This window comes from Ostrea edulis, chromosome 9, assembly GCF_947568905.1.
Source record: "Ostrea edulis chromosome 9, xbOstEdul1.1, whole genome shotgun sequence".
In the NCBI taxonomy this organism is placed as follows: Eukaryota; Metazoa; Mollusca; class Bivalvia; order Ostreida; family Ostreidae; genus Ostrea; species Ostrea edulis.
Window position 1 is genome coordinate 37,732,861 of NC_079172.1, and position 27,845 is coordinate 37,760,705.

Sequence of the window (27,845 nt, forward strand, 5' to 3'; positions counted from 1 at the left end):
GCCCCTAATTTAAAGGGTCAGCCCCTTTTGCTTGATATCGTAAGAAAGGTCATGACATTTCAAACATTTTTTGTTCAACAAGTATTTCGAAATTCTTTACCGTTCTCGAGTTATTTCTAGAAGTAATTTTTAGGGGTCAAACTGTAGCTCCCTAACGGGGCCACATAGGGTAAAAACGAAATATGCATATTGTTCAGATCATCATTCTGAACAACTTTTGTTCTTTATTGCTTTTCAAAATATTTGTCGTTTTCGAGATACAAGGGGTAAAAAATTTATGGTTTTGGCCCTTAAAATCCCTTATTACGTAACATATGACCTAAATTTTTATATGAATAGATTTGGATTGTTGAGATGAACATTTTTTGTTCTTTGACTTATACCAAAATATTAACGATTTTTGAGATATTTGATCTAGACTTTGAGCCCTTCTAGATCCCTAATTTAAGGGGCTATCCCCTAAATCTTGATATTTTCGAAAAGATCTCGTAAATGTGCACAACTTTTGTTCTACATGTCTTAACAAAATATTTGCAAGAAAAAAGATATTGGAGATCAAAGGTCAAAAATCGCCGAAATCGGCGAAAAATTTTGGCATCCCTTTTTTCAGGTCCAGGCGAGCGTTTAGGCAAATCGCCTCCGGTAAAATCGAATCCCCCACAAATCTTCTAAAATGTTTACTCTATCTTGTGTAGAAATTTCAAGACTCTAGCTTCAAAACTAACGGAGGAGATGCGTGGACAACAAGGCCCTTCAAAAAGTCACTAAAAGAGAGATAACTCCTGACCGGAAGTGACGTCAAGCACAAAATTTTGCAAGCAAAGTCTCGTCACCAAAAGACATCTTTCCTGAAAATTTCGTGAAAATCGATCGAGAAATGGCTGAGAAAAACGCGTGTACTACCAAGGAAAATAATAATAATAATAATGAAGAAGAAGAACGCGAACAATAATAGTAAGGTCTTCCGCAGGAGACGGAAGACCTTAATAATAATAATAATGAAGAAGAAGAACGCGAACAATAATAGTAAGGTCTTCCGCAGGAGACGGAAGACCTTAATAATAAACAGTAGAATCACTAGAAGGTCTTCCGTTGGAGACGGAAGACCTTAATAATAAGAAACAGAGTAAAAACAATATGTTCCCAAACTTTGTTTGGGGAACATAACTAGCTTCACCCCTTCATATTTCTACAGGAAGTTAGGTATATGAATAGCTTTTAATTGCAGTGTTTGCAAAAAAATTCATTGACAAGTTTTCGAGCAGTGCTTCACTTAGTATCTGGACTACCCTGTTTTTGAGTACCAATTTCCACCCCAAATCCTTAAATTTTCCCAATTTCTTATTATTTGGTTATGTTTAATCATGTTATTATTATATATTTCATATTTTGCATATATTCTAAAGATTATTGTAAAAGATATAGATAAAAATTCCATCAAATTATTTTTTTGAATTGAAAATCGGAATGATATTGTAAAATTCACAATTTTCAAAAAGGGGGTCATTCAAAGCTTATTATCTCCCTTGTATACCTAGAAAGTGACCATGAAATTTATACACTTTGTACAGGACATCCTGATGGTGCTTCATGAAAAAAAGAAAAAATATTCATTGACGAGTTATTTTTGGCCACATCGTCCCACATGTCCTTAACACTAGTCTTGTTTTTTTCTGTAGTTTTGTTGTTTAACATGTGTTCTTTTTTTCTGTAGTTTCGTAGTTTAACATTGTTATTTTCTGTTGTTTCGTTGTTTAACACATGTTGTTTTTTTCTGTAGTTTTGTAGTTTAATATGTGTTGTTGTTTTCTGTAGTTTCGTAGTTTAACATGTGTTGTTATTTTCTGTAATTTCATTGTTTAACATGTGTTGTTGTTTTCTGTAGTTTCGTAGTTTAACACTTGTTATATCCTGTTGTTTCGTTGTTTAACACTGTTATTTTCTGTAATTTCGTTGTTTAACACGTGTTGTTGTTTTCTGTAGTTTCTTTGTTTAACACTTGTAATTTTCTGTAGTTTCGTTGTTTAACACTTGTTATTTTCTGTAGTTACAATATTTCTTGTTTGTAGAGGAATTACATTTTAGGGTATGTCCATACCACCAAAAAAAATTGAACTTTGGCAAATATGAATGTGTTTACACTAGACAGGGTCATGATTTTATTTCGTGTTAATTGATTGATGTGACCAGAGAATAGTTTCTTACTACAAGACACATATAAACTAAATTAATGGTATACTGAATGGTGCAGTTATAACAGTCAAGAGATTGATTGTGTGCATTAAAAGTAATTGTCTTTGATATGAATTTGATTATCACTCTAACAAGCATTCTCATAGAGATTCTGTCATCATAAAGGCACCTGTTTTTCTTCTAGCTGTATCAGTTAGACCGGGTGGCTCTGCATGACAGCAAGAGAGTTACATACGACCACACCAAGAAATGTGCCGAAAATTATATAATGCTACGCGAGACGGATCGAGCCGTTCAATTACTGTTGGAGACGGAACCTGACAATGACACATACTACACAGACTGTCTTAGGTAATTTTCCCTGTTACTTAAAATCCTCGTTAAAATGCCAAATTCGCTATCGCCATTTGCCATGGTGTTATTACAAAAGTCGATTGAAAAGTGTTAATTATCTCGATAAACCACCACGGATGCACATGGTCAGTGAAGCGGTAAATTGGTCATTATCGATCTCCAACGCTAAATACTGACACTGATCAAGGTTTTTAGGCAGATCTAACTTGGAACATACTGTGTATATGTGTCCTGTTTAAAAATGAAACCTTATTACTGATAAAACTATCTTAATCATGTTAGAAAAATTTGAAAATAATTTTTCTACAAGATACTTTTACATTATTGTAATTACATAAGATTTTAATTAGTATTCGTAGTAAAGGAAAGATAACTTTCTTCTCAAGGCAGCGGAAATTCGATTCATTGCCAAATTCGTTATGATCCCATGAATTCATTCTGATAAAAATCAAACCTTCACTAGCTCTCTTCTATTTTGATTGCCGCGTAATAAAACAGCTAGTGAAGGTCAGACTGCCATTAATTCAAAAGAACACAAGATGCCGGTTCATCCAGAGTTAACTGTATAAAAACTGAGTACATATACGTCAAGCAACACGAAACTGATATGTTTTTGTAGATCACTTTAAAATTCGGGAATGCGTTATGTTTTCAATGCCTTAATTATACTATAACCTCTCCAATCACAAAACTATCATATAAAAACCTTTTTTGTCAATTTTTATCAAAATTCATGGTGCAAGTGACATGTCTCTGACATCATACTATAATGGTTCAAGAAGCATTTCACAATAGAATTGGTTGATTAAAAAAAAACGTTTTAAACTTTTTTTTAAAGCCATCAGGCTTTGACAGGTCTCCCCATGACTTTAATTTTTCCAGAGCAAAATATGATGCTAGTGAGTGACTTCTTGTGGATGTAGTAACACAACACTGATTGTAGTGTGTAAATTATTTACAGAGCTTGTCTGGTGGCCAGCATTCGATCGTCTGGAGTATCACAAAGTACAATTAAACTGGTGGCCACTAATCTGATCGCTAATGGAAAAATCAAAGGTAAGGGACCACTTCTAATGTACTGGCAGGTGCACCTTGTAGAAAGTTCCATGCAGCCTGCCATGTATGACAAACACATGGGGTCACACTGACAGCAGCTGTGTCAATTTCACTGACAGCAGCTGTGTCAATTTCATCAGGTCACTAAGGGGATCTGTTTTGTCCATCATTGTTCATTTTTAAATTTGAAATTTTTTTCAAATTCTTGGCAAATTGGATTCTATTTAATATATATATAAACAACATTTGCTGTAATTGAAATCAATAAATGAGTGATACCCAGGTGATTGTTAAGGCCAATGGGCCTCTTGTATGTAAGTCTCCTCCATGATGTTTTTAAGTTTTAATAAGATAATTTCTTGATACAGAAGAAAATGTAGATTTAAATTCAGTGAAGTCATTTCCATGATACATTTCTCAATTTCTGTATCAAGAAATTATTAGTAGTGAAGTATTGGTTAATGTGTTATAGACAAAGTACATACAACACTTTTTATAATTATCATATTTCTCCTATAGAGGGTGCTTAGTTGCTGTGTCTGATACACAAAGTGCAGCATTTTGTATAATTTTTGTATTTCTCCCATAGAGGGCGACTGATAGGCAAAATGCAGCCATTCGTTTAATTTTTGTATTTCTCCTGTAGAGGGCGTTCAATTGCTGTGTTTGATAGACAAGGGGCTGGATGCCTGTCGATATTTACAGACTTACGGTGCTTGGGACCAAGCAGTGTGGCTCGCAAAGGTCAGTATTTAGGGGAGTTACTTACCCTGTATGTATTATACATTACTATAACACTCCCCCTCAACTCATGCAATGATGGCCATATTTACTATTATCAAATTTCCAAATTGCTTAAGCTTGGAGTGTCTTTCTAGCAGAGATTCAGATTAAGGTAGCTCACACATGCCAAAAAAGGCAGAAAATATGCAAGTTTGGTTGAATTAAAAATTGATTTTAAAAACTTTATTTCAATATTATAATTATTAACAAGAGAATGGTGGTTTTGAACTTGGGATCTGCTGGTCAATATCCCGATACTTTATTTATTGAGCTATGATGATAGGCAAACAAATCGATCAATGCAAACAATTTTTACAAAACAATCGCCATCTTGTGAGGTAGTGTCATAAAAAGTCTTCATGGAAATAGCTACTTTGAAATGGAAATTAACATCAGAATTCAAATTGGGATTAGAAAAGCAAGGTTACCTCATGACTGAATGATAGAAATGAGAATATTTGTAGAATTTTCAAATCAGAAAGTTTTATAGACCCTATATACACATTGAAGAGTTTCTCAGTTGTGTACTTTCTCATTGTAAGCTAATCAAGAAATGGTGGTGTTTTACTGAAAGATCTACGATATAATAAGACAATAACATCTTAGGCTTGATGAGGCGTCAAAATCTGTGATGTATGCTGTCCGGATAGCGCCATTTTGCAAAAGTGTGACTGCGCGTTAGTCACAACATGCCGTCATTCCAACAAGCAATGCGCCAACAAGCAATGCGCCTTCACGCCAACAAACAACACGCTTTCGCATCGTAACACCAACAAGTGGCGACTCAAAGGCGCGTTGCTTGTCGGCGCAGAGGCAAGTTGTGTTAGTGTGATGGCACGTTTCTTGTCGGCGTGTTGCTTGTTGGCGTGATGGCGCGAAGGCGCATTGTTTGTTGGTGTGAAAGCGTGTTGCTTGTTGGCGTGAGAGCACGAAAATGCGCTGCTTGTTGGCGTGACGGGGTGTTGTGACTAACGCACAGTCACGCTTTTGCAATCAGCCCTATCCGGACACCATAGTGATGAAAAACTAAGCAAATTCTGTATACAAAATTTTAAAGGTTGCATTATTCTGGTTATATATGTATGGAGAGAATTGTGAGGCCTGTTTTAACATTGTCACTTTGCATGGTATAAATACATTTTATTCTACAGATATATAAATTTCGTTTGCATTGTAGGCCACCCTGGCGGATGCCGATTGCTGTGAGGTGATGAAGAGATGGGTCGACCACCTGTGTGGGACGCAAGTCAACCAAAAGGTGGGTTTTCCCGTAAATTATCGGCAGCAACTCGAGGTAGATATCTCGTTATAATCCATTCATATGAATAAAGTCAATGAAAAGTGGTGAATTTTCTTTGATAAAATAAATGTCTTTAATCAATTTTAGCCAGTAATCTATTGAACAAACGGCTTGGATTACTGACAATGAATTAAATGTGATAAGAGAAATAATCTGAGTTACTGATGAGTAATGAAATGTGGCAGTCAGACAGGTTCAATCGTCAGTGGCCAAAGAGCTCAGTTGGTAGAGCACCTGACTGGAAAATCAGGGAGCCCTGGTTCGAATCCAAATCTGATCTGTTACATTTTCTCCCTTCCTGTTACATTTGGTGTCGTAGACCAGCCCCTGGAACTGACAGTTAAAAATGCCTGCCAGGGGATAAAGATCCTGTGTTGTTGTCTTCTAGGTGGGAATACATTTGAATACATTTAAGGAGGGAAGAATGTGGCAATCAGGCGGGTTTGATCACCTGTTGTCAAATAGCTCAGTTGAAAGAGCACTTGACTGGAGATTCAGGGGCCCGGGCTCGAATCCCGATCTGGTCTGTTGCATTTTCTCCCTTCCTGTTACAGAAGTATAACGCTGAGAAATATCATGAGTTACTGACAAGTAATGGAGTTTAATGGAGAACAAATGGCCAAGCGAGGGTTGAATGTGATGGTATCAGTACGTGACGTAATGGACAACACCTTGTTGTGAGTGTTGAGACTAGGTCTGATATGATACTTATTGTTTTGTTTTTTTTCAGAGTAAGGCTTTGTTGGTGATGCTTTCCCTCGGTCAGTTTTCTAAGGTACTGGAAATGTTGTATGGGATGAGACAGTTCAACAGAGCAGCCTGTTTCAGCGCAGCGCTAGAAGAATTCGGACTTCTTGACCAGGGCCAAGATAATGGTGGGTGTTTTTGGCAATGTGCAACAACAACAAAAATGCTATAGACAATTCAGTTTAAAAGGATTATACATTGTATTGCTTATGTTTATATTTTTCAGATGGAAGTCAAGCATTATGACATTTCCTCCTTAAGATATGACATAATAAATAAATGCCTTTTCCTGAATTTCTTAATTTTTTATAATCTAAAACAAAATGCAAATATTTGTATTCTTTTCCTGTCAGCAAACATAAGACATTGGAGAACATTCTTTATATTGACACTACAGATGCATATCTCTCAAAGATAGGCCAGGAAAATAATGTAGTCTAAAGCGCCAGAAATTATTACGATTAAAAAAGAAAATGCTTCGTTTCTGACATCAATTAACCTACAGGAAACAGCAAGCGTGAAAACCCCCCAGATTTCACATGAATTTCCCCTCAATGAATCAGGGCAAGATTAGGCCCTTATGATATTTAGTTCTTTAATGACTAAAATAATACTTCTGCACATCATTTCTGAAACTTTTCTGAACAAAAACATATTTGTTTCAATGTTAATATTTTTAAGGCATTTTATATGAACATCTTTCTTATTGTGGGCTTTCTTGCTTGTAAAGTTACAGTCTGTCTATATATTGATTAGTAAACTGTTGTTGATTTTTTTCTTCTTCCTAAACTTACGGGGGCCTCTGTGGCCGAGTGGTTAGAACATCGCGCTCAAAATCACACGGCCTCTCACCTCTGTTGTCGCGGGTTCGAATCCCACTCGCACCGGTAAGTGAGAAAGTTTCCCAGTTTACTTGCGGAAGGTCAGTGGTCTCTTACCAGGTACATTGTATCTGGGTTCTCTCTTCCACCAATAAAAACTGGGCGCCACCAGATAACTGAAAAATTGTTGAGTGTGTCAGAAAACATCAATCAATCAATCAATCCTAAACTTACTGACACAAGTCTGGAGCAAGCCCTTGTGGTCAGAACAAGATCCTTCAGAGATTAGGGGTCTAGCAGATTTAATAAAGTTAGCAAGTCCCAGTGAATTTATTGATTTGATTTTATCTATTTCTTTATTTTTATTTTTTTGTAGAAATGTTTTACATGTAAAAACAAAAATTACATCTTTTGTTTATTGGAAATAAATTCTAGTCTTCCATCAGACACGAAAAGAAGAAATAAATCCAAAAATCTTAAATATATTTGTTTCCTCGGAAGATTTAGGAAGATATGTCAACCTAAGAGTTTGTGTTTAAGAAAATATTGCTGCACTAATCAAGTGGTTGACAGATAAGAATTGCTACAGAAAGATTAATTATAGAGAATTAACCTAAGACCAAGTAAAATTAATTAGTAGATTATCATTCCCACCCGCCCCTCGAAAATTGCCCCGCCCCAATTTTTTTTATTTTTCAAAATTACGATTTCCGGATATTTTTATGTCCGGTCCGGTATCGTAAACGTACTTTGTTTCACTTTGCCTTTTAGAAACCCAAATACACATGTAATTATGATTTATAAAGCCTTTTCTCAATGAGAGAAGGCATTTTCGAGGTCAGAATACCATGGCAAAAAATAAAAAATAAATAATAAAATCCTCCCACCCGCCCCATTTTTTTGTGAAGTTTGAATGATAATCTACTAATTAATTTTACTTGGCCTACTACTTATGATTGGGCAACCACTAGAATGTACAATTATTGGATGACCATTGGGAAGAAAATTATGGAGAGGGAAAACAGTTGTTTTTGGGGTTTTTTTTGGGTCGAAATATGATTATACATATGAACACATACATGTGCATTACTAAACAACTGTCACTATTTTTAGTATCACTAGTGGAGGCAGTGTACTTGGAATATGCTCGTCTGCTGGCTAATCTGGGACTGAGGGCACCTGCTGAGTACTACTGTCAGAGAGCTGGGAGTAAAGGGAACCAGTTTAGGGAGGAAGTTCGCATCCTTTTCTCATGAAGAACCAATATCATAATTGTTGTTTCATCAAAGACGGATCGTGAAAGTCGAGAGATGTGGAATTGTACTATAAGTATTATAGTATGGTGGAATGGAAGAACATAATCACATGTGGAAAATCAGCTGTTCTTAAATATACTTTGTCGCACAGTTTACATTTTGTCACGATTCTGGTACTGCAAAAATGATTATTTACGCCGGGGGAGGGTGGGGTGGGGGTGGGGGTGGGGGGGGGGGGGGGGGCACTTATTATGTAATTAGGTAAGAAGTGCATAAATTCTCCCATGTGTATAGTTATTTAATACTTGATAAAATATATATTATATTCAGTTCCTGCATATTTTCCCTCTTTTGCATAATGTTGGACATGGGAAAATGTGTACTTAACCCCCAGCGTAAATTACCACTTTTAAGTATATTCCCCACATTAAGTTCTGTACATGTCTGCATATTAATATTTTCTTATTTTCAGTATGTTTTGATTTCAAGAATGAAATTTGCAGAATAAATTGTTGAGTTATACTCTGTTGCTAATATTCACAGATAAAACCCCACAAATTATGTAGTCCTGGAATATAGCCCACTTTTACTCCCAATATTTGAATTACAATTAATGTTCTGTGAGGACTCTCAGCTTCTGTCAGAATCTCTGTATGTCAATAGTTCATGTCTTGCTGGTCGGAATCTTTGATGGAGGGACTGAACCCTGTAATAGGTGTAGGTATAATTATGCCGTTTTTTTGTTTTTCGTATTTCCTTTCTTCATTTTTGTTTATTTTATGCATTAATTGTTAGCAAAATTAAAACATAATGTGCACCAATTTTTCTAATCGGAACAGCTATTGTAACAGGAGATTATTTGATGTGCGTTATTTAATTTTGTCTGCACACTGTTCTGTATCATCATCACAGTCGTAAAATATGAATTTAATGCTTATTTTTACATTTAGATGGGATTCTTTTATAAGATGCCCTTGCTCCTCTCCAATTTAGACCTCTCCATGCTTTGTCTGTTTACATGTAGTTACAGTAAAACATGGTTACAGCAAATCTGCTTATAATGAATTCATCCTAACAGCGAAGTGATTTTTATTCTCTGTAGATCTAAAACATATTGTGATCTCAGTGGATATAATTAATTATGTTTGTAATGAATCAAAACTGTTCATTCTCGGCACTTCACAGTAACTGTGTTTATATTAAATGACTGTATCATGTGTGTTGATCGTCAATGTGATTGGTTTGATTCTTATTGTGATGTCAATGCAATTCTTTGATCTGGCATTGTGATGTCATTGCAAGTTGTTTTCAACTGAACCATAACTTAAGTTTTTCGTAGCAAAATTGTGGTGGAATATAAATACAATATCTTGAAATTTCAGATATTTATGATAGAAATTATTGATAAAATTCATGTTATTTAAATTGTTTATTTGCTATCTTGTTTACTAGAGTGTATATTTCTATCAGTACATTGATATACATAAGTATGCAGTCTGATAGAATACAAATCATGTTAAAAAGTTATTCAATAAATATTTATAAAACTCTTTTTTGATTTGATTGGAATATTTCATAAACTACAGTATAGCTCCATTGTTCTGGAATCCTGAGAAAAAGTTACAAATTGCTGAAGTTCAGAAAAAGATTTATATCATACAAATATTGTGAAACTACAGAGATTCAGACAAAGTTACAATATATCATTTGTGTATCATAAAACTATTACAATTACAGTTACAACAGATTTATATCGTACATATATTGTGAAACTACAGAGATTCAGACAAAGTTACAATAGCCTATATCATGTGTGTATTGTGAAAACTACTGTGATTCATAGCTACAATATATAACGTGTATATCTTGAAACTACTTCAAGTTAATAATATTCAGTTACTATATAGATTTATATCATGATTTATATCTATACCCCGAAATTACAGAGATTCAGACAAGAGTTATATAGCACAAAGAGTTAATTAATTCTGCTTGTGTAGAGTCACTCCCCCATTTTCTCCTTGTGAATTAATACACAAAGTTTGCAATGCAGATTTTTAGATTAAAATGACGATAATGAACAGCGATCATAATTCCTATAAAGAATACAAAATTGAGAGTAATTAAGGCAAAAACGGACTCCTGGACATACCAGAGGTACCAACAGGGAGTAATAAGCATCCCCTGTTGACTGGTTACACCTGCAGGAAGTCCTTCATCTTAGATAAATGGAGTAATCTGTAGTCAAAATCGGTGTGTAAAGAACGGCCTAACAATGGTCATGAAATGGGTCAGATACAATTACAATGACAGATTGTACATGCAAATAAGATCATTATATCGACCACAGAATTTGCTATTGTCTGACTATAAATGAGATTTTTAAAACCCCTGTTACGACATATTTATCAGTAGCCTACTTCAGTTTGAAAATGGATCATGTGCAGAACATGCTTCCCCATGTCGATCGAATCAGTTTATTGGTATAAAACACCATAAGCAGGTGTCAATGGAATATATTGCTATACAAATATGGGAAGCTGATAATGGAAAAGCTGGAGTTATCCTGGTTGTTATATTTATATCTATGTTCTGATCATACTTTGAGATTGTAATGGATCTTTCAGATATTCATGCACTCAGGTCCTTTCTAATGTGCTTGTAATTTTCCATTTCTTCGGGGGTGGGGGTGTGTGTTGAACTTTGTGCATCTATTATATAACATTTTTGATACCAAAATGTATCATGACGGGAAAAATAAAGCCCTTAAACAATGGACAATAAAAAAAAAAAAAAAAGAACAAGAAAAAATAAAAAGACAATGAAAATTAAACAAATTACAAATAATAAAACAAATAAACCTAACAAAACAAATCAATTTAAAAAAAAAAAAAGCTACAGACAACAAATTACTACACTCTGACAAGACTTTGCATGGAGTATTACGGGTTTTCGTATCTGGAAAGGTTTGAAAATTATAATTTTCAAAGATGGCGTCTTACATTGAAACCATGCGAAAACACTTTCAGCAAAACAAGCGAATACGGGAGCACACTGCCCATGACTCCAAAGTGCACTCCGTGGCGTGGAGCTGTGATGGTCGGCGTCTGGCTTCTGGGTCTTTTGACAAAACAGTCAGCGTCTTTCAACTGGATAACGACAGAGACCGAATGGTAAGCCAGGGCGCGGGCGCTATTGAGCATTGGATAAAACATTAATAATAGACTATTCATGTCGTGAACCATTTACTTAATACTCATCTTATAATGCCCCAAGTAGAGAGTATTTTACTATATATATACTTACTTTGGCGAGATTCAAATTTCAGCGGCTTAGGCGGTGCAACAAGACCGCCCGGACAACCAGGCCTATTTATTTGATTATGGGTCTTCTTCTTCTTCCAATAATCTGCATTCCACCTCTGGAGTATTGTCGCAGATGACTATTTACAAATGCCCATGAGAACCACTGTGCTAGCAAACTACGGTGAATATTTACATCAGGTGCAGGTGTGGTTAAAAGCCATAGCTGGTATGGTAGTATGTACAGCTAAAACATTTTGGTATTATGGAAGGGCGGTCATCTGGAGGCTGTCTTTGAATCCATCCAGTGTGGAAGCGGTGATAGATATTGTTGGTAGGCCATTCCAAAGATGAATAGTAGATGGGAAGAATGACTGCTGGTGGCCTTTTGTCCTAGAGTAGGGTACGAGGAAACAGATGTCATGTCCACGGGTTGCTACTGTGGCCACTCTAGGAATGAGATGAGTTGATGGTATCTCTGTGAGATGGTGTATGATCCTGTATAGTATGATGACTTTTGCTGTATGTCTTCGTTGTTGTAACGTCTCCCATTGCAATCGTTTCATCATACGGGTTACACTACTGGTGGTTCTGTAGTCTCCAGTGACAAAACGTGCAGCTCTTCTTTGCACCATTTCTAGTCTGTTGATATTTGACTGTGTCACTGGGTCCCAGATCACTGATGCATATTCCATCACTGGTCTCACTAGGGTGATGTAGCATTGCTCCTTGATCTTACTAGGACATGTGTTGATGTTTCTTCTAAGGAATGCACTAAAATACGAATATAGGCCTACCTATCGACCAATAATTCTAACTAACTCTCTTAGCGGGGCCAGCCAAAGGTCAGTTGGTGAATAACTGACCAAGATTTCCTTGAAAGTTCTTTATCGTACCAAATGCTAGAGGTCAACTGTGAATTACAGAGTGAGCTCTAATAAATTTCTATGTTAGTTCATGTTATCATTCAAGTTAATGGGTTGCCCCACCCTGGAGTATTATTGTAGTTGACTGCACAGTGCTCCAAGTTGCGAGTAAAACGGTTGCATTTGCGACCAGAAAATAAATTTTGCGACTAGAGATTATAATTAAGTCGCATTTTCGCGAGTGAAGAAAATTTGGGCGACCAGTAAAATTTTAGAATCGGGATCGGAAGTCTGAATCAATATTTTTCAGTCTCTGTCAAAACAATCAAGATGGCGGGAAAACGAGGTTTAGAGCACTTTGGATTTATCAATAGTAAAAAACAGAAACTTCAGCCTAGTACATGTAACAAAGAAATTCAAGAATCACACGGGGAAAGTTCTGCATCAAAAGATGGTGTAGCAGTGTCTAAAGAGAAATGCAAAAGTAAAAGTAGAACCCCAGTCCTGAAATGGCAGAGGGAATTTTCGTGATGGCAAAATGTTTTGCAGAATTTGTGAGGCCAATTAGCCAGCAACGTCCACCATTTCTGGACATCCATTGTCCTATTTCGCCACGACTGAGTGTACATCTTTCAAATGTGGAAGTGTGACTACTCACGGTAACAGTAAGATACACGTCTTTGTCCGTGACTGCATTATTAGCAGTAAGTCGAGCGGGGCAACTGTTGCTGTTAATTTTCAAAGACAATCAAACTCGGAATGTAGTGTTCTTATTGATGCTGGTACTAATTGTTCAGCAAAAGATCCAACAAAACTAGGAGCTATTGTTCGCATAACATGATAAGCAGTGAAGACCCACTTATTGATAACTTTAAAGCAAATCCTTGTGTGGAACACTGGGTTTTCTTCCCCAGAAGCGTACTGTAAAGTATACAGGATGGCCCAATGTAATACAACTTTTGCCAGAGTAAATACTTGACTTGTTAGCATCCAGCATGTTTCACAGTACATTCATATTCAGTTTAAAAATAAAACAAACAAAATGTATAACATGGGTGTTGATTTTTTACTTGAAAGATATTCATATTTTAAAAAAACCTTGTAAGTCTTGTATTTACAATGGCGAGTAGAAATTTTGAACATGGCGACCAGAAATATTTTTAGGTCGCCATTTTGCGACCTGATAGCAGATGCGACTTGGAGCACTGCTGCAATTGATGGAAAAATGTCAAATGTCAAAGCGACAGACCAGAAAATTACAAAGGCCATGTAGAGAAATAAGATTTTTTTCATCACAAAATGGCACACAAGGGACATAATTTGCAGTGAATCGTTGATACGTGTATGTATCTCTATTCATCCATTTTCACACACAGATTAAGCTAAATCATGGTTACATTAAGTACTGTATTAACTCTGATTGTATCAAAAATACTCTAGAATTAGTACACATGTATATATACATTAAATGGTTTATGAAAAATGGTGGGTTTTTTCATGAAGTGTCTACATGGTATCGAGTTATGGTGCTTAGTATCTTACTCATTTAAAAATTTGAAACTTTAATACATTATATTACTCTTTATCTCTGCAGAGTTGATTAATTGATTGAGATAAAGCATTTGCTAAATACTCTTATGTTATGACACCCCAAGTAGAGAGGGGAACTTACTTTACAGGCCAACCTTGAGTATTATAACTTTGATATTCAGTAAATGGTTTATTGTTTGTTATTAGTACATGTATGTAGTATGTAGTACAAGTGTTTGTGGTAGAACTGAGCTCTCTGGAGTTTTTTTTGGATGATACGAGAGAGTAACAGATCCCACTTCCAGTGTGACCCTTTTCTTGATTTTGCATATTATGGGATTAATTACAGTTATCTTCTGAATCACCATTCATTTATAAAAACTGCAATTTACAATGCAAAATGTCAGTACACAAGTTGTTATAATCTCTGAAATTTTAGACTGTCACCTCAAATTTCAAGGAATCCCTAACAGTTTAGTCCATGAAACACTGGTCACGCTTCAGATAATTGTGCTAAACATTTAGGATATTTTCTGTTCCAGTCTGTTTTTTAACACAACCCATTGGAATCAGTTTTATCCTAGTATTCCCAGTAAATAAACACTAGAATTATTAAAATGTCAAGACATATCAATTTATCATATATTCACAAGGAAAATTCTTAATTGGTGTCATTTTTCTGGATCAGAAAAATACCCCCTTTCTGTACTGTGTTTTCATCATCATATTCTGTGAACTTCACGTTTTTATCATCATATACTGTGAATTTCACGTTTTTATTATCATATTCTGTGAACATCACATTTTTATCATCATATTCTGTGAACTTCACGTTTTTATTATCATATTCTGTGAACATCACGTTTTTATCATCATATTCTGTGAACTTCACGTTTTTATTATCATATTCTGTGAACTTCACGTTTTTATCATCATTTTCTGTGAACTTCATGGAGAGTTATATTTGTTCTATGATTTTCTGTAGGTGAAGGACTGCACATTCCGCGGACATAGCGACAGCGTAGATCAGCTCTGTTGGCATCCGAAGAATCCGGATCAGCTGGTTACAGCCAGTGGAGACAAAACAATACGAATATGGGATGCCAGGACTAACCGATCTGTGGCGACGGTGAATACTAAAGGTATGCGTAGTGTAGTATTTACAGTGGGTTACAAACTAAAGGTATGCGTAGTGTAGTATTTACACCGGATTTTACTTATATAACTTGCACCGAGGAACAGTACCGGAATATTCCCATGCCAATTTTGAGGCTAAAAAATGTCCAGTAACAAATTGTTAAGTCTTAGTAATATGCCAGTTTCGAGATGAGAGCTCTTGTGTGTAGGAGGTGCATTTAGTAGTAGAAATTTAAATGCCTGAGTGGGACAGAGTGGACTTACAGTCAGTGAGGAAGACGATAGAATGTATTAAAAGCGCCTTATCTATTAATATGAAAATGTAGGAAGTATAAAATACTATCGAAAGAAATATTTCACTAAAGTGGAAACATAAAAGGAATGTCATACTTGCAAGTAATATCCTAGGTATGATACGTAAGAGCAACGAAACAACGTGATATAATAAGAATCCCGTGTATTTACATTACTCCCTGATATTTATCATTTACTTAGTGTGTGTATCAGTCGAATTCGGGTTATCAAACTATGTATGAGAAACTTCCTGAGTACATTCACTTATGCAGTGATGAATATTTGTCTCACTCCTGCATGTGAACAAGTTGTTTTGCACCTTACTATGTACAAGAGTTATCCAAAGGGAAATCAGTGATTTTTTTTGTTTTTCAAACTACCACCCCTCCTTTTGAATTTGGAAAAATTAGCGACATTTTCCACAAATTGGGGAAAATCATTCATAGTAAATTAAAACGGAAAAGATGTAAAACATAATCAAATAACAATTTTGTTGTTTGAGGTTTATTTCAGATTTGATTTAAAATCATAAAATAAATCATTATTTAACATTAAATATGTATTGGAAGTCACACCTTGTAATGAAATTATTTACTTTTTCTAAGAAATACTTATTGTCTAATTTCATAAAGAAAATAATAAATTATTAATTCACCAGCATTTGTACCCATAATCTTGTAAATATTATATTAATAATCAAGTTTCCAGAATGTCTCTCCTGCTTGTATTTTTCGGATTTTAGTAAAACCCTATACTGTTGGCCACTTCCTGTTATTAGCCTGACCCTACATATAATGGAGGTCAAACTAAATTGTCAACAATATCATGGCTTAATGTTTATCTGGAAACTGTATACTTCGCTGCAAATCTGCTTATATGGATGCCTCTATTGTTTTACATATTCTTTACAAACCACTTTGCATGTGCAGTGGTTTGGAGAATAAAACTGAAGAAAAAAACGTATTTACTCTTTGTCAGCAATATACGGTAACCTATTTTTTTAAATGGCCTAATTTCCCTAGATTTGAAATTGGGGAAAACATATATATATAATTGGGAAAAAATAGCTAGTTTTAGTGAGGGGAAACAGTCGAATATCGGTGGCATTTTGGCCCCCAAAAAATCACTGGAAATAACTCAGACGTATCTCGAAATTGACATATTGAATGGTTATTGGTACCATTCCTATATGTAGAAAAAACCCTGCTGATTTAAGAAGTAAATAACGTTTTTCAATGAGCATGACTTTACAAACTGCAATATTTACATTTGCCAATGCACTTCCTTATATGACAGTACTAATGAAATTGAGATTCAATTTCGTGCAACATGAAGTTGGTCACGTGATCAGTCTTTTCTTGCGTATGAATACAATCACCGCTTCAAAAGTCAGTTACTGTATTTTCACCTGGCTTCTGCTCTCCCCCCCCCCCCCCCCCCCCCCCCCCTTTCGCCACAAATTTAAATAATAGAAATAGTGTGAGGTAGTGAGTAAAATTCCAGACTAGCACCCAACATGGCTGAGTATTTTGGCTAATGCTTGACTTTCACACACACCCTTTCGTAAACCCTGGATCCACCACTGCAATGACATCACAACAGAAACAAATGCAGCAGGATATTTATACAGAGTTTATTTTGTAAATAAGAATTTAATCAATTTATTAAACATACCATTCTATTGTTTCATTTTAAAAAGTTTTAAATACTGTCTGCAACTGTGCCTAAATTGCAACTTCTGCATGGCGAATTTATAAAATAAAGTTCTATGATATTGGAAGTGAAAAAATGTAGGCAGAGTTATAAGCCTATTTACTTTATGATGATAAGATAACCTGTTGTTTCCTGGCAACTGCCATCATGGCTATGACTCGGCACGATCATAAATAAGCGAGGTTGGTTTCGAGGCTCGAAAAATTATGTTCATGTCAGGGTATCAGTGTGAGTTTCATTAAAATCCTACAACAGAAATCTCTCAAGTGAACAAAAACTCAGTCAGTTCGTTTTTATTTTCTCTTACACACACTGAAGGTAAATAAAAGGAGCAACAAACCTGCACTTTGTCAAAATCTGTCCTATCTCGAATTGTCTCCTGCATGGCTACAACCGCGAGTCCTAACGATGAACATGCCGTTGTTTCTTTCCAAAAACCTGATTAAGAGCTTGACCCATCATATCCTCCATCAATTCTCTCAGATCCTTTGAATTTCTGTCGAAATCTGTGTTCTACAATTGCATTTTCAACTTTGTTGGCTAGACCAACGCCTGTTTCTCCATCGCTGGTCGCGACCAACTCACATCACGGATGTAGTTTACTCCGCTCTTCTTGTCTTCATTTCAGTTAACTTTACGCTCAAAATTACCTTTATTTTACACCTGTTTCGTCTTTTTTCAACCTTTTCAATTAAATATATATATCTTATATTCTCTTTGATATTGTTCCTAATTTTTTATTCGATAAAACTCAAACGAACTATATTTTGTGTTCTATGATCGTTATTTCGGTCATCTCCTACATAATCATGGAAGCTTGGTAAGAACACAAATCAAAATAGAAAATATAAATATAAGAAATAAAATATCATTTTTGAGTGTTATTGGGATATGACATGAAGTTGGTACATGATCAAATCTACTATAACACCCTTTGGGCGTTATAGGATTTGATCACGTGAACAACTTCATGTCATATCCCAATAACATTAAAAAATGATATCTTATTTCTTAAATGATTGCTCTGCAGGCATATTCCAGCTGAGAAATTGCAGTTCTTAAAGTCTTGTTCACTGAAGAAGAAAAATTCTTACTAAAAAAAAAATGTGCAAGCATCCTTATATCATCATTTGATTCAATTAATAATGTGTAACTATTTGACTTGATACTGGGCATGTCTTTCTTTACAAGACTAAAAAACTAGGAGGCCCAGAAAAAATTGTTGTCCAACAAGCCTTTTGTTTGTCTATTCTAGGTGAAAACATAAACATTTGTTGGTCACCAGATGGCAGCACTATAGCAGTAGGGAACAAAGATGACCTCATCACATTTATAGATGTCAGGAGTCATAGGTCAAAGGCAGAGGAGCAGTTCAAATTTGAGGTCAATGAAATTTCCTGGAACAATGATGGGGATCTCTTTTTTCTGACCAGTGGTCAAGGCAGCATCAATATCCTGAGGTGGGTATAGGAAGTAAACATACACAACACTGCATTCTGGGAAATTCACTTGTCCTGGGTTGGGTATATGAAATAAATTAGTGTTGTTTCCTGTTAGCTGAGTTTGATATATATGGGATAACTTACTGGTTTACTTGTTAACTAAGATTGATGTCTATGGGATAATTTAGTGTTTTTCCCTGTTAACTGAATTTCATATCTATGGGATAATTTAGTGTTGTTTCCTGTTAACTAAGTTTAATATCTATGGGATAATTTAGTGCTATTTCCTGTAAACTGAGTTAGATATCTATGTGATAATTTAGTGTTGTTTCCTGTAAACTGAGTTTGATATCTATGGGATGATCTAGTGTTGTTTCCTGTAAACTTATTTTGATATCTATGGGATAATTTAGTGTTGTTTCCTGTAAACTGAGTTTGATATCTATGGGATAATTTAGTGTTTTCCTTGTTAAACTAGTTTGATATCTATGGGATAATTTAATGTTTTCCCCCTGTTAACAGAGTTTGATATCTATGTGATAATTTAGTTTTTTTATCTGTTAACTGAATTTCATATTTATGGGATAATTTAGTGTTGTTTCCTGTAAACTTATGCCTCGTTCACACGAAGAATTTAATTCGTATTAAATGTAAGTTAATGCGAATTAAATCTGAACCGCGTTCACATGGAGATTTTAATGCGCATTAGTTTACTTCGAATTAAAATTGACGTCGCGATTTAATGCGAATTAAATTTACTTCGCATTAACTCCGTGTGAACGCTAAGCGAAGCTAATTTGCATTAAATGTACACGCATGCGTAATGGCAAATTTGGGTCACATGCATCATACCCATGGTCAGCTATATATATTAATGTCAGTTTTGTACGAAAAACTAAGCAAAATGATGATATTCATTAAAAACATGTACAAACAGCATGTCATTAGATAATGTCATACGTAAATATGTGCTCTGCATAGGCATACTAAGTAATACATGTGGAAGGAATTGTTTTTAAATACGACAAAAATGTTTTAAAAAAGTGATAATATGATTTTCTTTTTTACATTTTTTAAAACAAATATGCCGCTCATTGTTAATTTTTTATACCATATGACGTCATAGTAGACTTATAATACGTATTAGTAATTAAAAATTGCGTCACAACAGTAGTCAGCGGAATGGTGAAAAAGACGTTCCGAAGTTTTAAAATTGGGCCCATGAAGAAACAATATATTGTCTAGATTGAATGCTGGTCGTCAGAGGAAATAACAAGTAATTTCTTAGGAACATATAAATAAACACGGCAAAACTCCTTATGTGTAGATCAGCATGTAAATTGTAAACATGTAGTATACTACATGTAATAGCGTTTTGAACAAAGAATTCTGTATCTACTCAATATTCATTAAAATATCTATAAAAATGATTTTCAATAACATAGTCTATTCTTCAATTTATTTCGCGCACCCTTTAATAGAGATGCATACGAATTTAATGCGCATTAGTTTACTTCGCATTAAATATTACCGCCGTGTGAACGCTATTTAATTCGAATTAATTTAATGCGCAGTATTTTTATTCGCATCAAATTTGATGCGAAGTAAAATTTAATGCGCATTCGTGTGAACGAGGCATTAGTTTGATGTCTATGGGATAATTTAGTGTTTTCCCCCTGATAACAGAGTTTGATATCTATGAGATAATTTAGTGTTGTTACGTGTTAAATAAGTTTGATATCTTTAAGATAATTATACCCCCCGCAACAAGTTGTGGGGGGTATACTGGAATCGGGTTGTCCGTCTGTCTGTCTGTCCGTCCGTCCGTCTGTAGATGCAATGGTTTCCGGGCTCTAAAGCATTCCTTTCCACCTACCGTCACCATATCGTATATATGGACTACCCATGGGATGAAGATGTTCCCTATCGATTTTGGGGTCAAAGGTCAAGCGCACTGGACATCGAAGTAGCAATATGGTTTCTGGGCTCGAAAGCGTTATCCTTTCCACCTACAGTCACCATATCATACATATGGACTACCCATGGGATGAAGATGTTCCCTATCGATTTTGGGGTCAAAGGTCATGCGCACTGGACATCGAAGTAGCAATATGGTTTCCGGGCTCTAAAGCGTTATCCTTTCCACCTACCGTCACCATATCATACATATGGACTACCCATGGGATGAAGATGTTCCCTATCGATTTTGGGGTCAAAGGTCACGCGCACTGGACATCGAAGTAGCAATATGGTTTCTGGGCTCTAAAGCGTTATCCTTTCCACCTACCGTCACCATATCATACATATGGACTACCCATGGGATGAAGATGTCCCCTATCGATTTTGGGGTCAAAAGGTCAAAGGTCAAGCGCACTGGACATCGAAGTAGCAATATGGTTTCCGGGCTCTAAAGCGTTATCCTTTCCACCTACAGTCACCATATCATACATATGGACTACCCATGGGATGAAGATGTTCCCTATCGATTTTGGGGTCAAAAGGTCAAAGGTCAAGCGCACTGGACATCGAAGTAGCAATATGGTTTCCGGGCTCTAAAGCGTTATCCTTTCCACCTACAGTCACCATATCATACATATGGACTACCCATGGGATGAAGATGTTCCCTATCGATTTTGGGGTCAAAGGTCAAGCGCACTGGATATCGAAGTAGCAATATGGTTTCCGGGCTCTAAAGCGTTATCCTTTCCACCTACAGTCACCATATCATATATATGGACTACCCATGGGATGAAGATGTTCCCTATCGATTTTGGGGTCAAAGGTCAAGCGCACTGGATATCGAAGTAGCAATATGGTTTCCGGGCTCTAAAGCGTTATCCTTTCCACCTACAGTCACCATATCATACATATGGACTACCCATGGGATGAAGATGTTCCCTATCGATTTTGGGGTCAAAAGGTCAAAGGTCAAGCGCAATGGACATCGAAGTAGCAATATGGTTTCCGGGCTCTAAAGCGTTATCCTTTCCACCTACAGTCACCATATCATACATATGGACTACCCATGGGATGAAGATTTTCCCTATCAATTTTGGGGTCAAAAGGTCAAAGGTCACGCGCACTGGACATCGAAGTAGCAATATGGTTCGGTTTGTCATGCCATTTGTTTTTTACACTCAGAAAAGAGGTAGTTTATACCTATTACCAACACCCTTTGGGAGATTAGGGTAAGCGGGGACTATTCTTAGTGAGGATTGCTCACAGTACCTCTTGATAATTTAGTGTTGTTTCCTGTTAAATAAGTTTGATATCTATGGGATAATTTAGTGTTTTCCACCTGTTAACAGAGTTTTATATCTATGGGATAATTTAGTGTTGTTTTCTGTTAACTAAGTTTGATATCTATGGGATAATTTAGTGTTGTTTCCTGTTAAATAAGTTTGATATTTATGGGATAATTTAGTGTTGTTTCCTGTAAACTGAGTTTGATATCTATCAGATAATTTAGTGTTGTTTCCTGTAAACTTAGTTTGATATCTATGGGATAAGTTAGTGTTGTTTCCTGTAAACTGAGTTTGATATCTATGTGATAATTTAGTGTTTTTCTTGTTAACTTAGTTTGATATCTATGGGATAATTTAGTGTTGTTTCCTGTTAACTAAGTTTGATATCTATGGGATAATTTAGTGTTGTTTCCTGTAAACTTAGTTTGATATCTATTGGGATAATTTAGGTTTTTTTCCTGTTAACTGAATTTCATATTTATGGGATAATTTAGTGTTGTTTCCTGTAAACTTAGTTTGATATCTATGGGATAATTTAGTGCTGTTTTGTGTCAACTGAGTTTGATATCTACGGGGTAATTGAGTGTTTATTTTTTCTGTTAACTGAGTTTAATTACTATGGAATAATTAATGTTGTTTCCTGTTAACTGTGTTTGATATCTGTAGTGTATTTTTTAGTTACCCAGACCTGAAGCTCCAGCACAGCCTGAATGCTCACCCTGCCAACTGTATCTGTATCGAATTTGACCCTAAGGGGAAGTACTTTGCTACTGGTAGTGCCGATGCCTTAGTCAGCATCTGGGATGTGGCAGAATTAGCCTGCATCAGAACCCTCTCCAGGTTAGTGTAGCCAGTCAAAGTGGAGTTTCCACATTGCCATATAAAACACTTTAATCTAGTGGAATTTTCGACATTGCCATATAAAACACTTAATCTAGTGGAATTTCCACATTGCCATATAAAACACTTAATTAAGTGGAGTTTCCAGATTGCTATATAAAACACTTCATCAAGTGGAGTTTCCACATTGCCATATAAAATGCTTAATCTAGTGTAATTTCCACATTGCCATATAAAACACTTAATTAAGTGGAGTTTCCACATAGCTATATAAAACACTTCATCAAGTGGAATTTCTACATTGTCATATAAAACACTTCATCAAGTGGAGTTTCCACATTGCCATATAAAACACTTAATCTAGTGTAATTTCCACATTGCCATATAAAACACTTAATCTAGTGTAATTTCCACATTGCCATATAAAACAATTAAGTGGAGTTTCCACATTGCTATATAAAACACTTCATCAAGTGGAATTTCCACATTGTCATATAAAACACTTAATCAAGTGGAGTTTCCACATTATCATATAAAACACTTAATTAAGTGGAGTTTTCACATTGCTATATAGAACACTTAATCAAGTGGAGTTTCCACACTGCTATATAGAACACTTAATCAAGTGGAGTTTCCACATTGCCATATAAAACACTTAATCAAGGGGAGATTCCACATTACCATATAAAACGCTTAATCAAGTGGAGATTCCACATTACCATATAAAACGCTTAATCAAGTGGAGATTCCGTATTACCATATAAAACGCTTAATCAAGTGGAGTTTCCTAATTGTTATATAGAACACCAGATCAGGTTTGGTCTCTGTATTGCTTATAAAACACTACTAGATTGGATTCATTAGGCAAGTTGATGTAACAGCCATTGAACAGCTACTTTATGAATGTGATTGGTTAGTCTTGCACTGTGATGTCACAAGGCAGTCATAGCCCTATGATTGCTTCTAGAAAAGTTAAGTTTTACAGAATAAAATAGTGTTGGAATGTTGATATTACAGGTTGGAGTGGCCAGTTAGAACGTTAAGTTTCAGTCATGATGGTAGAATGCTAGCATCTGCCTCTGAAGATCTCATCATAGACATTGCAGAAGTGGATTCAGGTAAGATGTTACAGAGTTGATTTCAAGGAAGGTGAAGGTAGGTAAGATCTAACGGGTGAATTCAGGTAAATTCAGAGAGGTGAACTCAAGTAAGATCTGACAGAGGTGAACTCAGGTGAGGTCTGACAGGTGAACTCAGGTGAGGTCGAACAGAGGTGAACTCAGTGAGGTCTGACAGAGGTAAACTCAGGTGAGATCTGATAGAAGTGAACTCAGGTGAGATTGACAGAATATAATTTTCTGTTTTTTAAGTATGGTATAGAACAGTGAACTTTGATCAAGAAAAAGTAGATAAGTTGATTTGTTAAAAGCAACAAAAATTGAGAAATTCAAAGAAAAAATGTAAAACTGAACATTTAAAAATAACAAACATTGAGAAAGAAAAAAGTGTAAAATCTGAACAATTGAACACTGAACATTGAGAAATAGAAAAGTGTTAAACTTGAACAAAAACTACGAACAATGAGAAATAGAAAAGTGTTAAACTTGAACAAAAACTACGAACATTGAGAAATAGAAAAGTGTTTAACTTGAAACAAAAACTACAAACATTGAGAAAAAAAAGTGTTAAAATTGAACAAAAACTATGAACGTTGAGAAGGAAAGTGTAAAATCTGAACAATTAAAATCTATGAACTTTGAACAAGAATCAGTGAACTACCATACAATTTAAAAAAAATATACAAGAAAAAGAGAACTTCCTGTTTAATTAAAAAGATTAGGCAAAAAAAAGACTCCCTGTACTATTAAATTGAATAGACAAGAAAAAGAGAACTTACTGTACGATTAAAAAGAATTCCTCAACCGTGAAATCAAGTCCCCATGATCATTATTTTTTTCTCTCAAATTATAAAAATAAGTGATTCTACAGTATGTTGCACTGCAATAGGCGATAGCTGTAGACCTGTAGCTCTTGTTCTATAGGTCTGCAGCTTCAGTCGAGAGAAGAGGTTCTGGTTAATGATGAATGGTAAAAGGTTAGAAACTCAGCACATACACTCAGTAGCCAGAATGACACGTGTGACAGACACCCAGTTCATTGAGCTCTGGGTATTGAGTCTCTACCACAGAGCGAATTGAATGAGGTACAGAACATATGTCTGGTAAAATTCTGGTCAGACTGAGACATCACCTGGGCAGGTACAGACAGACAAACAGTCATTGGTATCGCAGTCTGTCACCTGTGTGGTTCAGGAGGCTGGGTGGTGCTGGGTTTGTGCTATCAACTGCGATCTGAGACCAGACCTAAAGCTAGGACGACAGATGAATTTTCCCATTTAACCTTTTCAACAAATAGCTTTGGTAGAAACAAATTCTTGTGCAACAGAGCTCTTCAGTCCAATATCCACAAAACAGAAAATGTAGTGTGAGTTTATATACCAACAGGATTAGGATGGTTCATGTAAAAATAAGATTTTGAACTTTATTACCAGTTTTGTTTGCAAGTGAGAAATAATAAAATTGTATTATTAGCTCACCTGAGCTGAAAGCTCAAGTGAGCTTTTCTGATCACTTGTTTTCCGTTGTCTGTCTGTAAACTTTTTATACTTTCAACTTCTTCCAGAACCACTGGACAATTTCAGCCAAACTTGGTACAAAATCATTCTTGGGTGAAGGGGATTCAAGTTTGTTCAAATGAAGGACCATGCCTCCTTGAAAGGGGAGATAATCACAAAAATAGGGTGGAATCATTTTAAAATCTTTTTCTCAAGAACCACTGGGCCCGAAAAGCTGAAATTTACATGAAAGCTTCTTGACATAGTGGAAATTCAAGTTAGTTAAAATCTTGACCTAGGGGTAGGTTGGGGCCACAATAGGGGATCAAAGTTTTACATGCGAAATGCGAATATATAGGGAAAATCTTTAAAAGTCTTCCTTTCAAGAACCACTAGGCCATAAGAGTGGAGATTTAACTGAGAGCTTCCTGGTATAAAGTAGGTTCAAGTTTGTTCAGATTATGCCCCCCTCCTTTCGGCAGTAGGATGAGGCCACAATAGGGGATCAAAGTACATACAAATTTATATGGAAAATCTTTAAAAATCTTCTTAAGAACCACTGGGCCAGAAAAGTTTACATGTACATAAAAGCTTCCTGACGTAAGTGCAGATTCAAGTTTAATAACAACACAGCCCCCCCGGGGTAAGTTGGGACCACAATAGGGATAAAAGTTTTACATACAAATGTATATGAAAAATCTTTCAAAATCTTTTCAAGAACCACGGGGCCAGAAAAGTTTACATTTACATAAAAGCATCCTGACATAGTGCAGATTCAAGTTTGTCAGCATCACGGCTCCCAGGGGTAAGTTGGGGCCACAATAGGGATCAAAGTTTTACATGCGAATATGTAGGGAAAATCTTTAAATATGGGCCAAGGTGACTCAGGTGAGCAACGTGGCCCATGGGCCTCTTGTTTATGCATATATTTTGAGAAATGCTTCTTCTCTTAAAAATTGTTGGCTCTCACAAGTTTTACTTCTCATGTATAAGGTTCACATAAGCTCTAATGCAAATAAAGTATAGTCACTGAAATAAAAGTAGGCACTATTAACAAAGTAGTCACTGAAATAAAAGTAGGCACTATTAACAAAGTAGTCACTGAAATAAAAGTAGGCACTATTAACAAAGTAGTCACTGAAATAAAAGTTGGCACTATTAACAAAGTAGTCACTGAAATAAAAGTTGGCACTATTAACAAAGTAGTCGCTGAAATAAAAGTAGGCACTATTAACAGTAGTCGCTGAAATAAAAGTAGGCACTATTAACAAAGTAGTCACTGAAATAAAAGTAGGCACTATTAACAAAGTAGTCGCTGAAATAAAAGTAGGCACTATTAACAAAGTAGTCGCTGAAATAAAAGTAGGCACTGTTAACAAAGTAGTCGCTGAAATAAAAGTAGGCACTGTTAACAAAGTAGTCACTGAAATAAAAGTAGGCACTATTAACAAAGTAGTCGCTGAAATAAAAGTAGGCACTATTAACAAAGTAGTCGTTGAAATAAAAGTAGGCACTATTAACAAAGTAGTCACTGAAATAAAAGTAGGCACTATTAACAGTAGTCACTGAAATAAAAGTAGGCACTGTTAACAAAGTAGTCACTGAAATAAAAGTTGTACAACACCAGAATAACAGTAGACTTTGTACTTCATGTATTCCATTACATTTTGTTGCAGTCTGATTACATGCTCTCTATAAGTTTGTCCCAGTAATCTGACAAGATTTTTTTTATTTGATTACCTCGAGGATTTGTGGCTATCAGAGTTTGAGTAAAATCTTAGGAAATGTCATTCCTAATGGTCTGTTTACCTTCCAGGGGAGAAGATCACGGAGATTACATGTGAAGCACCCACCTTCACCGTAGCTTGGCATCCCAAGCGCCCTCTGCTGGCCTACGCATGCGATGACAGGGACACTTACGACAGAAATCGTGATGCAGGAACTATCAAGGTGTTTGGATTCCCCAGTGATAATTCATGAGATCCAATTATAACGCAGGAGTAACTTTGATATTGTATTGGAGGTGTATCGATCAGAAACGGCTGATGCTATCAAATAGCAGCAGACGATTTGCCATGCCCAGTGTGTGACGCATTTACAATACTGCTAGTGTTGTGGACTAGTTTGAGGGATTAGCAGGCAGTAATTGTACTTGTTGACTTGTATGATGTTTGTAGAATATTGATTTGCGATGTCTTATTCATAAAAGTGAAACTTCGTATTTCATTACAGGATGTAAATTCCTTGTTTGTTAAGTAAAGTTTTACAATGCAACAATGTTTGAATGAATGAAATTCAGTTGTTTGTTTTTAATGTTCATTTTACATGCACAGGTAAATTCGTTAAGCTTTT

General features: G+C 35.6%; 2 protein-coding genes and 1 long non-coding RNA gene across 3 annotated transcripts in view; all 3 read left to right on the forward strand.

Annotated features, from left to right (window-relative positions):
- The window catches only part of LOC125672567 (WD repeat-containing protein 11-like), a 67,669-nt gene extending 57,609 nt beyond the window's left edge, over positions 1-10,060 (forward strand). The window contains exons 25-30 of the mRNA XM_056149097.1: positions 2,378-2,544; positions 3,509-3,603; positions 4,250-4,347; positions 5,564-5,644; positions 6,417-6,561; positions 8,368-10,060. Coding sequence (XP_056005072.1) covers positions 2,378-2,544; positions 3,509-3,603; positions 4,250-4,347; positions 5,564-5,644; positions 6,417-6,561; positions 8,368-8,510 — 729 coding nt within the window. The 3' untranslated portion in view covers positions 8,511-10,060. The remainder of the gene's footprint in view (positions 1-2,377; positions 2,545-3,508; positions 3,604-4,249; positions 4,348-5,563; positions 5,645-6,416; positions 6,562-8,367) is intronic.
- Positions 10,061-11,473: 1,413 nt separating this feature from the next.
- LOC125659245 (THO complex subunit 3-like) lies at positions 11,474-27,844 on the forward strand. Its single transcript, XM_048890852.2, has 6 exons — positions 11,474-11,683; positions 15,194-15,350; positions 18,608-18,812; positions 22,718-22,879; positions 23,897-23,997; positions 27,310-27,844. The coding sequence occupies exons 1-6, from the start codon at positions 11,501-11,503 to the stop codon at positions 27,471-27,473; spliced, it is 972 nt and encodes a 323-aa protein (XP_048746809.2). The 5' UTR covers positions 11,474-11,500; the 3' UTR covers positions 27,474-27,844.
- On the forward strand, positions 24,011-27,305 carry LOC130050126 (uncharacterized). The gene is made up of 2 exons (XR_008798532.1): positions 24,011-24,117; positions 24,167-27,305. It is a non-coding gene; the product is annotated as an uncharacterized LOC130050126 (long non-coding RNA).
- Position 27,845: the final 1 nt, after the last annotated feature.